General features: G+C 44.9%; 1 protein-coding gene across 1 annotated transcript in view; it reads right to left on the bottom strand.

The window, feature by feature from the left end:
- The window catches only part of LOC136845346 (propionyl-CoA carboxylase beta chain, mitochondrial-like), a 58924-nt gene that overhangs the window by 38521 nt on the left and 8360 nt on the right, over positions 1-12043 (bottom strand). The window contains exon 2 of the mRNA XM_067115588.1: positions 4229-4342. Within this exon, the coding sequence (XP_066971689.1) occupies positions 4229-4342 (114 nt within the window). The remainder of the gene's footprint in view (positions 1-4228; positions 4343-12043) is intronic.

Genomic DNA, 12043 nt, shown 5'->3' with positions numbered 1-12043 from the left:
TTGATCTGTCCACAGTAGAAAGTCTCTAGCTGTTTGGCAGAGAGAAAATGAGTGAGTGCCGCCTCACTCCCGTATGTATGTTAGGGCTATGGTATTGTCTGAATGGACTGCAACAGTCCTGCTGTGAACTAAGGTCAAGAAGCACTGAAGCCCTAAGTGAACTGCTTTCAGCTCTCTGACGTTGATGTGAAAGTTCTGTTCTTCCAGAGACCACGTCCTGGAAACTTCCTGGTTCCCCAAGAGGACTCCCCACCCTGGAACCGAAGAGTCTGAATAGAAGTCCAGGTCTGGGCTCAGAGGATGAAGGGCTTTCCTTCCGAAAGCCTACGTTCAGACCGATTACCAGTCCAACCTGAACTCCGGGTTTATGGGAAACGTGTAGGTGTCTGGCTGTGTTTCCCTATCCCAGTTGGCCTTGAGGAAGATTTGCCAAACTCTCATATGAAGTTTGCCTAACTTAATGAACGTCTTGATGGATGAGAGAGTTCCCAGTAGGCTCGGCCACTGATGGGCCGAGCAAGACGAAAGGGCTAGAAACTTGTGGACTGTCTGAAGACTGCTGGCAATTCTCTTGGCAGACGGAAAAGCCTGAAAAGTTCGAGATTTGAAATTCATCCCCACCTAGAGGAACTTTTGCGACGGGGCCAACAGGGACTTCTGAAGGTAGAAGATACAGTAATTCCCAGTTCCTGAGACAAGAAAAGATGTTCAAGTCCTTCATGCACTTTTCCCTCAAAGGGGATCAAAGAGGCAATTGTCCAGATATAGACTGATGTTCTATGCTTATAAAATGAAGTCATTTGTTAGAGGAGCGAAGACTTGAGTGGACACTTGAGGTGTCGTAGAGAGGCCGAGGCAAAGAGCCCAAAAATGGAAGACTTTAGGTGGCGCCAGGCGCTCCAAGAGGAGACAGGCGTTTAGACGCTGACGTGGGCACCTGAGAGAGTTTCCTGGAAGATGAACCTTAGACACTTCCTGGAGTCCAGATGGATGGGGAAGTGGAAGTATGCATCCTGCATATCCAAGGTTATCATCCTATCACCCTGGTGAATGGATGAAAGGACTGACTGGTTCATCTCCTTCTTGAACTTTGTCTTCCGGCCAAAGAGATTGAGGGCACTTATGTTGAGGACTGGTCTCAAAACCCCAGTGATTTGGGGACCACAAACAGACAGAAGTAGAACCCCTCTGAGTTGATGTCCTCAACTTCTTCTATGGCTCTCTTTCGAAGGAGAAAGGAGACCTCCTCCAAAAGGGCCAAATGTTTTTCCGAGCCTCTTGAGTAGGCCATCAAAACAATGGGAGAAGGGACTAAAGAGGGGTTCTCCATGAATGGAATGGAGTAGTCCTCTCTAAGAACTTTGACAATCCACTGTTCTGTCCCTCTGATATGCCACTTCTCCCAAAACTTAAGAAGTCTGGCTCCCACTTGCGCACAGAGGGCTTCTTCATCATATCTGGGCAAGGACTTGAGCTCCTCTTGATAGTTCTGGCCGAGAAGTGGACATTAGAGCAGGTCCTAGACTGGACTTGGGCTTACTCCCACAAAAAGGATGCAGCTGGAGAGGAGACCATCTTCGGAACAAACACGGATGAATCCTTGGGGTGTTTGGAAGAATGCGCCAGAAGTCGACTTCTATTGGAGGTCCAACTTCTGGACCGAAGTGGAAAGGGAGCATCATAAATCTCTTTTCTTCAAAAACCCCAAAGAGAAAAGAGCTGCAAATTCAAGAAAGGACTCCTAGCCAGTCCGAGGCAAACTCTCCAACTAAATCATTGCCATCTTTAATCTTCTTGGCTAGAGCTCTCACCATCCAGTCCAAGAAACTCAAAAGAGGTCTTTGACAAAGAGGTCAAGTTCTGCCAACGAAAAACAATTTTCACCAATGAAAACGCCAAGCGTCGGGAAAAAGAAGCTTCCCCGGTGGCGTAGGAAAGAAAAGTCCTACAGATTAAGCGCGAGGAAGGAAAGACGAAGGAAGCCTTACCTTGCTTCCTCTTAGCAGACAAGCAAACTTCAACCTCAAGTGCCTTCCTAGAAGACAAGGAAAGCACCACTGTGGGGAGCCTAGGTCTGTCACCTGGATGGCTCTTCATCAGGAAGGTCAAGGTAGGTGAGACCAGGGCTAGCTAGAGCCAGAAAGCGCTGCAGGCTGGAGTTTAGAGAGTTGGACGATAACTGGTGCACATCCAAGACACCTTTCCAGCGGCTGTCTGTCGAAACTTAGGATATATGTGCAACAGATTCGACTTAGGAGGCAGAGACCCATGGACAAACCCCACCGGCCTCCCTTGGACTTCTGGCATGTCTTCTCCCTGGTTTGGGGGAGCAGGACAGAGACCTTCATCTAGGAGAACCGGCGGGATGAGAGGCCACCTCCTCCACTTGCATATCACTGGCTCCTATCAAGACGCTTTTCCAGTGGCTGCCTGCCGATACCTGGGAACGAGCAACAGGTTCGACTGAGGGGGGGCAGCTACCCGTGGGCCAATCCCATCGACCTCCATTGGACTTTCTGTATGTCTTCTCCCATGCTTAGGGGAATATGACAGTGACCTTGGCCTAGGAGAACAGAAGGGATGGGTAGCCACCTCCTCCACTTCACTGTATTCACTACTAGGTTAAAATCTTGTTAAACCTAACTCAAGACTGGCAATGACAAGGGTCGGAAACAAGGGAGCTAGGCATGGGAGTAGGTGGATTAAAAGTAGGAGGTCTAGTAGCAGGGGAAGTGAGAAGGGGGGAAGAAGGAATAGCAGAGTTATCTTCTAACCTAGGCTTAGCTAAGAGAAGCACGTTTCTCAGTGCTAGTGGCCACACTCTTCTTCCTATCACTAACTTCAATTGGCGCCAGGCGCTCGGGCAATCATTACATTCAGCACCAGTTCCTCCTTACATTATTGCAACCTAGACTTACTGCAAAATATATATCTCCTTACTACAAGGGTCATATCAAGATTTGATCAATCTGTTCTGCAACCTTAACTTCAGTAGCAAAAACTAGATGAACTTGAATCAGACAAAATAACAAAAACTGGAAAACTAATCCTGAAAGCTATCAAAGCTCAAAGGCTACTCAAAATAAGCAATAATACTTCACCGAAATCCAGCCATACAACTGAAAATCAGTGAACAAAAGCTGCAGCAAACCCCCAATGTCACTCAAGAGCCAGCAGAAAAAGAATGTTTTCTGCTAAGTCGTTTCCAGTACTCCCGTTAGTGGGCGGGGCTTGTCACCTACACTAAACTATCGGAGTGCTGCCGCGATTTTTAAAATAAAGGCTGCTGTGCGAGTTGAAACTATAGCTATGTAATTACTTGGTAAGTTACTTATATGAAGAAGTATGTTTAATGTATGACATACACAATGATGGGCAACCATACAAATTCTGTCTTCCTGCACTTCTACCCTTGTAGCAAATTGGAATGAAATCAATTCAGCCTTACAGGAGTTGCAATGACTAGCTAAGAGAGACAGACATGTTGCTGGACAATCTTCCTTCATAAACATCAATGTGCGATGTTCTGTCTGTGCACCATGTCTAAATGAGATTCCATCAACGAAGTACAAGAAGGTGACAGGCATACAGACTGACAGACAGTCTACCCTTTATGCATATCTATGTATGACAGTCTAACTTTGTACCAACTTTGACCCTTCCACCTTGTAGGAGTTGCAATGGCAAGGCAATGTCACAGACACACTGAGGAACTGACATATAAATGATCTCCTTCCAGCACATCTATGCACAATGGTCTCCCCTTACACCAAGTTCAACCGAAATCCTTTCAACATTGTAGGAGGAGTTAGGATGAAAAGGTAATCATGACAAGCAGACTGAAAGAAGAATGAATGGAGAGAAAAATTACATCCCATCACTGTCAGAAGGGGACCCATAAGATTGTACTTGCTTAGGTACAGTGTACACTATAAACAGAAGTCAACATCAAGTACTGTAAGGTACTTCATAGATACATTCACTGCTTTACACTCGGAGACCCTTGCCATCCTGCAGCATTGGAGTGCAACATGAGCCGGAAGATTTCCTTTACCAATTTTTTTATAGCTTTCCCAAAGGTATCATGAATTCTAGCTAAATTAAACAGATGACTACTTCGTGAAGCATCAGTAACATGTCACCATCCTTGTCATGAAAAGCTGAATGTTTCTGTCAGGTGATTTATAAACAATATTAAGGAACAACAAAAAATTACTCAAAACCTTACCTTCTGCTTTTCCATTTCAAAGTCAGTACATGTGTGCTCAGCAAACATGTCAAATTCCACAAAGCTGCCCTCATCGCAAAGAAGTTCTACTCTTTCTCGAGCAGTTAATTTTCCCTGAAAATTGCAAAAGATAAAAAGAAATTATTTTCATGGGCATATACTGTGAACTCAAACACATGTTACTTACAATAGGCTCACAAGTATTTTCAGCTACCAACAGCAAGTAATTCAATATTTACAAAAATTTAAGAAGAAAATCAATGAAGTTTACTAACAAACAGACTGGAGGACATCATATGATTCAAGAAATACTTACTGGAAAAATGACATTTTTATGATAAAATAGTTTTATATATACTTACCAAGTAATCACATAGCAATTAGTTCCTAACCTACAGCAGCTTAAAAATTCAAAATTCGCACGGCAGCGCTTCTATCTTTTGTGTGTAGGTGACAAGGTCCCTCCCACTATCTGGGACTTAGAGGAACAACTTAGAAGAGAGCTCAATTCAATTCATGTTCTAATATCCATGCGAGGGGAGGAGGGTGAGCTCCGATCATGTAATTACTTGGTAAATATATAGAAAACTACTTTATCATAAAAATGTCATTTTTATATAGTAACTTACCAAGTAATTACATAGCTGATTCCACATTATTTGGAGGTGGGAAAGAGCATGGACATATTCTACTCCAAAGCATTAAGTAATGAATTTGAAATAGCAAGGTTGCTGACATTAATAAATGTTTGTTGTTTCCTTACCTGTTGAGAGAGCTGCTGCAGGTGGGTAATGCCTCTGGTCGGCGCTTCTCTCAACTGTAGAGGGCGTGGCAATGTAGCCAAGGGTCACCCCTACATTAGTGGGAACTTTCCAGTGAAGGAAGTACACTGTATGCTGACAAAGTTTAAAAGATGCCCTTGCCCTAAGCACAGACCAGAATACAAAAGAACAACACTATCACCTACACCACAGAATTAAAACCACAACCCAAACCATTAAAAGCGAAACTGATGGGTACTCTAGGTACAAAGTACCCCCAGGCTTCCCATAGACTCAAAACCTTAAGTCAAGGCGAGTGAATAGCAAAGGAACAGACGGTTCCCTATGCCAGCCATGGATAAAGGTCCTAAGTGTTACAATTTTCAAACATGGTCTCTATGTCCTTGAGGTAGTGTGAGGCAAAGATAGATTTGCATCTCCAGTACATCAACTGCAAGATCATAGATAGAGACAAGTTATGTCTAAATGCCAGGGAAGTTGTGACTACCCTAATTTCATGAGCCTTAACCTTAACCAAAGGAAAAGCATCTTCATGGATCTGAGAGTGCGCTTTTGATATCAACTTCCTCAGCAAAAAAGGAAATAGCATTTTTTTGAAAGAGGACAAACCGGGCTTCTTACAGAGCACCAGAGGTTGGTAGACGGTCCTCTAATCTTTTCTGTCCTGTGAAGGTAGTACAGGTACCTGAGAGACCTCACTGGACAAAGATGCCTCTCTTCTTCTGGTCCTAAGACATTCATGAGATTCTTGATAATGAAGGATCAACGCCAGGGCTTGGACAGGTCCTCGTTTTTAGCAAGGAATCCAAAACCTACTCTCTTGCCTATCGCCTGCAACACACATACTTTTGGAGGCAGCAAGAGCCACTAAAATGAGTGTCTTCTTGGTGAGATTCCTGAGCAAGACAGAACGGACCAATTCGAACGGGGGACCTGAAAGCCATTTCAGTACAACGTCTAAGTTCCAAGAGACACTGGAAGAACTTTCTTGCTTTGTCGTCTAAAAGGATTTGATTAGGTCGCTGATGTCTTGGTTAGAAGACAGATCCATTCCTCTGTTTAAAAACTGAGCTGAGCATCAACCTATACCCTTTGATGGTAGAGGTCAATAATTTCCCGACAGACTTCAGGAATAGTAAAATATCAGCTATTTGATTTATAAATATGTCTCAGAAGAAGAGACGTCATTATGGCTGCACCATCTTCTGAAGACTGCCATTTGGACTGGTAGAGCTTTGAAGAAGACAGTCAACTGCACCTCACAACTGCCTCTGCAGCCTGTCACGAAAAGTCTTTTGCTCTGACAAGGCATCTGACAAGGGAGCAACTAGGGTCATGGAGGTGCTCTAATGCGTCGACAACTTGTTGATTACCTCCCTAATCATCCCAAAGGGAAGGAAGGCTTACATATCTAGGCCTGTTCAATCCAGGAGCATGGCATCCGTCGCCAATGCTCGAGGATCCGGGACCAGAGAGCAAAAAAGTGGGAGTCAGTGATTTCTCAACATTGCAAAGAGATCTACAGTGGGTATGCCCCATAGTCTCCACAGATCGTCGCAGACTAATGGGTCAAGGGTCCATTCGGTCAGAAGGACCTGCTTGAGGCAGCTCAACTCGTCCGCAATAACGTTCATTCTCCCTTGAATGAACAGGGCGGTAAGAGTGACTTGATTCTCCTCCACCCACAGAAGGAGATCCCTCACTGTCTCATAAAGAGAGGAGTGAGTGACCCCCTGTTTGCAAATGTAAGAGAGCACAGCAGTGTTGTCTGCATGCACTACTATCTTCTTGCTGCAGCCTAGGTCAGAGAAGGCCTGAAGGCCCAGGTGAACAGCTCTCAGTTCTTTCACATTGATGTGAGACTTCTGTTGCAATGTTGTCCATGTTCCGGAGACTTCCCAGCCGTCCATGAGAGTACCCCAGCCTAGGTCAGATGCGTCTGAATAAAACTGAAGGTCGGGGTTCACAGGAAGAAGAGACTTTCCTTCCTGAAGTCTGTCTTTCCTTCCTGAAGTCTGTCTTCACAAGAACACCACTGGAGATCCACTTTGATTTCCAACGTTATTGGGAAGATGAAAAAGTCTGGTTGAGTCATCCTGCACCATGTCACTTTCAGGAAAAACTGAAAGGGTGTCATGTGCAGTCTGCCTAGTCACACAACCTGCTCTACTGAAACAAGGGTCCCTAGGAGACTCAACCACTGTACTGCCAAGCAGGACGGAACAGCAAGGAACTGACAGACCGTCTGTAGACAGTTGTCGACTCTTTTGGGCGACAGAAAAGCCCAAAAAGTCTGAGAATTCAATAGGAAATCTCCTGACTCGGTATCAAGTCGATGTTGTTTCCCAGAAGGTGAAGCCAATTCCCTAGAGGAGCAAGGATTCATGTGAATACTGTACTTGCAGTGCTGTCGACAAGCTGAAGCACAGGGCCCGAAACTGTAGTATTCTGCCCTGAAAGACGAAGCGTAGAAATTTCTGCGAGCCTGGTTGAATAGGATGTGGAAATCCGCATCTTGCATAACCAGGGTGACCATCCAGTCCCCCTGCTGCACTGAAGACATGACTGAGTGCACTGTCTCCATGTGGAACTTCGTCTTCAGAACAAAAGCATTCAAGGCGCTGATGTCCAAAGCGAGACTCCAGCCCCCCGAGGCCTTTGGAACCACGAAAAGGCGGTTGTAAAAGCCTTCTGAGTGGCAATGTAGTACCTCATCCACAGCTCCCTTGATAATAAGGAATTCGACATCCTGAGAGAGGGTCAAAAACTTTGTGGAACCTTCTGAATACGCTGTCAAGGCGATCGCCGATGTTACTAAGGGAGGAGCCTTCATGAAAGGAATGGTGTAGCAACTGTGACTCAAAGAATGCCAGGACCTATAATCACTGAGATAATGTAACACACACAACCCAAGTGAATGGGCCAAAACCAGTGTCACCACTTGTGTTAACATTTGTTGGATAGTCAACAGTCAGAAGCACAATGCCCTAAATTGACAGCCTATTCCATCATGGATAAAATGGAGGTACAGTACTCTGAATAGTCCTGACAGATGGATATCTGAAAATACCCACCAAGTACACAACCTTCACATCTACTGAAATCATGAAGTCACCTTCTCTGATATTTGCCAACATAGAATGGGGGATTTCAATCCAATAAAAAGTTTGATGAACAAACTTGTTCAGAGGGCAGAGGTCACTGTCCAGTCTTAAGCCCCTGGTTGCTTTTTCCACAAGATGAGAGGCATACAGATGCCTGGGGAGTAGTCACCTAAAGCTTCCCAAACATCCTATACTCCAGCGCTATCTGCACATCTGCCCACACAGTAAGAGATTCAGATGACATTCGAGAATAATGGGAGGGTCCTGATCCTAGAGAAGTTGTTAACCACCCCAAAGTACTCAGAATGCCCAAGACTCTCCCTACTGTTGCTGCTGCACCCCCAAATGGTGTGACAGGCATTCCACTAACTGAAGCAGCAGCAGAAGAGGATTGCCTCCCTTCTCCTCTCCCCGTTCCTCCCTTTCACACCAAAGCCTAGTAAGAGAAGTAAAAGGGACAGGAAGAACCCAGACCCTTTCCCAAGGAAGAAGAGGGCTGGAAGAGTTCTGGTCTTTTCCAAAGTCTGATATAGATGGAATAGCTGACATCGAAAGTTTGGCTGCAGTGCCCTTCCCTGATCCTGTAGGAACTTTGGAGACTTTGCAATGGATAATAAAAGTCCTGAGTTGTCTGTTTCGCAACCGCCACCTCAACCTTAATCTTCAAAAAGAGCACAGATGAACCCAGGATTGATTCATTCCAAAGTGTCAGTTATAACCCCTAGTCATAATCCATATTGAAAAGAAGCTACAAACGCCACTGCACCAATTCAAGACCAAGTTAATGCACAGTTTAGCAGACTGGTGAGAGGAAGGTCAATATCTTTCCTCTCAATACCAACAACCTTCAGAACTTTGCCTTATCTTCCTCCAAAGAAAACCAAAAAAGGTAGAGTCTGCCAACATGCTGAGCCACAGACCCAGCCAAATTGCAGCTGGGAGTGAGGCCATAGCGACCGACTGACTACCTGGCTCCTACTTTGGCAACCAAGAAAGAATCTTTTCAGACTAAAGCCTTTACAAAGCAAGGTTGTTCATCATTCCTCAGACTGGTGGGTCCACCTGTAAGGGGCAGGTCTCTGAGACTTCTGATAAATAATATTTCTGCTACTGTATGAGAGATGAGGAAGAAGCTTGGAAGGATAACTGAGGAAAAGGATTCTCTGAATTGCAAGCAGAGCCCAGCAGAAATATTATGTCTCAGCGGATGCAAAGACCTGAGCCCTAAAGGCAAAACTGTCAATCTACAGACTGGTGAACAATTTCCTCCAGCATACGTCACACAAGGCAGCCATATGGTGTGGGCTCTTGGGTCAAACCCCATGTTGTACTCAATGGAGAACACCAGGTGCTTAGTTCCTCCCCAAAATTCATTTTACCATGAATAAGAACAATGTTCTCACAAAAAAGTCTCTCCAACTCAGCCTGCATGGGTTCTGCAGGCAAGGAACCCTTAAGTTCAGCAGAATCCAAAACTTACCAAGCAGGTTCCTTTACCAAAATGGAGGGAGATGCAGGAGCCTAATCCTGCCCTTGCTCAGAGGATTATGAGATGTTTTAAAAAAGTCCTTGACACTGAATCACAGTCTGAGGGCCACTAAAGGTCAACACAAAGATCACTTTCACTGCCCTTGTGCCTCAAATTGGAAGCCAAACCAGCCAGGCTGGCCCTGCTACTCAACTAAGGTGAACAGAGGCGGGTGCAACACTCTCCAAAGTGGAACAGCACCCAGCCGTGCACTGGCCAAGTTAACAACAAGGTATGTGTTCTGGCATGAACCCCAGCTGACAAAACTTGGGCTGGAAATACACGAGTGAACACAGCCATCCTCAAAACAGTCAGGGAACCACTCACAAGCACATCTTGAGAAATATCAAAGATAATTCCAAAGAACTAAAATGGCCTGCAATCAATGGAAGTACTGATTCTTCCCCTGCATGGTGGTTATTCTCTAGTGCATTCTTAGTAACTTTCTATTAAAATAATTTGTACATACACAAATAGTATTGCAATAATACATTATCAGAACTGTGAAATGTCCTGGCTGGCCAAAGTAGTGTATTCAAGGAAAAAAAATTTACATTTGCATGGGCAGGCTCTGAAACATTTAGGATAACCTCCTTAAGAAGCAAATAATATTAAATATGACATAGGCCTAAGTGATTCGTATAATTTGAACTAGTAAAGAAGATTGTATTAAGACCGAATGTGAAATAGGGTTTTCTGACAGGCCTAGCAATTTGATAAATTTCATTCGGATATGGTGGTTGCTTCATTAAACATAACCTCAAGTCTAACAGTAATTGGGGACCATAATGGAAAACCATAGTCTCAGGGTCAAGGTAAGTTTTGTAGGGGAGAACAAAGAAGACAACAAAAAAACCAGTTCATATCAGCAATAAGCAAATATTGTTTCCTTATTATTTATGGTTCTCTAGTTTAGGTTTTTCCCAAGGGCAGGTAAGATCTGGCACCCTAAAATATGTTAAAGAAGGTAAGGTTATGACACATCTTTGTATTTCACTAAACAATTTACAGCCCAAAGTTCTGCTTAGGTGGGGGTCTACAGTCAAGTAGAACCTGAAAATCACAATTTTAAAAGTAAATTGTATTTTTCCTAACTATACAAATCCGAGGTCCTTGACATTAGGATTACTTTTAGGTGTGGGCTGGAAACGGCCGTTGAACTTCAAACAAGGTGGTTAGGCAGTCAACTACCGTCCGGGAGGCGGGGGTACCGCCTGCCCGGATGTAAACATTCCAATTTGCCTTTCGGCCCAGGTATCAGATTGGGTATCAGATTGAAGGGTGGCATGAGGTGGGCATAAAATGTAAAGGACCTCGGGTTTGTATAGCTAGGAAAAATATAATTTACTTTTAAAAATTGTGATTTGTTCCGACACAATATACAAACCCTTGGTCCTTTACATTAGGAGACTTACTGGTTGGAGGGAGGAATCTGAGTGAGTCTCCTGAACTGACTGGAGTTCACCACCTTGTCTTCCCTTCCTGGTCGATAGAGCGAGGAAGGGAAAACTGCCTCTGACAAGATGATTGGGTTGTAAGAAACGCAGGATCAGTTGTCAGACTTCTGGGTCCCTTTGCATGAAAGAGGAAACATCAGTTCGTGCAAAGCAGGCTAGGAAGAATTTGGAGTCAGATGACATAAAGGCAATCACAAGCATTGGGTTTGTCTTACAGTCATGGTCTCCCTCCCCACCTTGCAAGGGGAAGGAGTGGGGTTGCTTCTATCAACCTGAACAGAAAATAGAAAGGGACCTCCCGTTGGGTGCTTACCTGCATCGACCGTCAGATCCAGCATGTAATGGCACGTCTGCTCCCTGCCCGTGGGAAGAGAGCCAGGATGGGGAGAAAGAAGAGAGGCAAGTCACTCTACATTCATGCTCCCAATCACAACAACTGTACATCTTAGGCGAGATGCAACCTGTCCTGTTAGAGGAGCCGGGTAAGCTACACAACTTGTTGAGCAACCACCACAGGACCCAAGGAAAAAGTGTCCAAGGACTTGTGAGCAACATCCCGGAGGTAGAAGGTGAAGGTGGTCTGTTGGGACCACCCGCCTGCCTTTAGCACCTGCACAACAGACATGTTCTTCCAGAATGCGAGGGACGGATCAATGCTTCGGACTGTGTGAGCTCTCGGACGAAGCGTACCAGTGTCGTCTTCTCCTGCAGCAGAATACGCTCTCCTTATCGTCTCACGAAGCCAGAAGGAGATGGTGTTCTTGGACACTCCTTTCTTGGTCAAGCCAGTACTAACGAAGAGTCCTTGACACTCAGGCCGGAGACATCAAGTCCTCTTCAGATAGTGCCGCAGCACTCTAACAGGACACAGTAGCATCTCGTCTGGTTCATTTCATTACCTACAAAGTCCTCTAGGGAGGGGATCATGAAGGACTCGAACCGTG

The sequence above is a fragment of the Macrobrachium rosenbergii genome, chromosome 13 (genome assembly GCF_040412425.1).
Source record: "Macrobrachium rosenbergii isolate ZJJX-2024 chromosome 13, ASM4041242v1, whole genome shotgun sequence".
Classification (NCBI taxonomy): domain Eukaryota; kingdom Metazoa; phylum Arthropoda; class Malacostraca; order Decapoda; family Palaemonidae; genus Macrobrachium; species Macrobrachium rosenbergii.
Note: the sequence above shows the minus strand (reverse complement) of the source record. Positions and strands in the feature narration are given on the sequence as shown.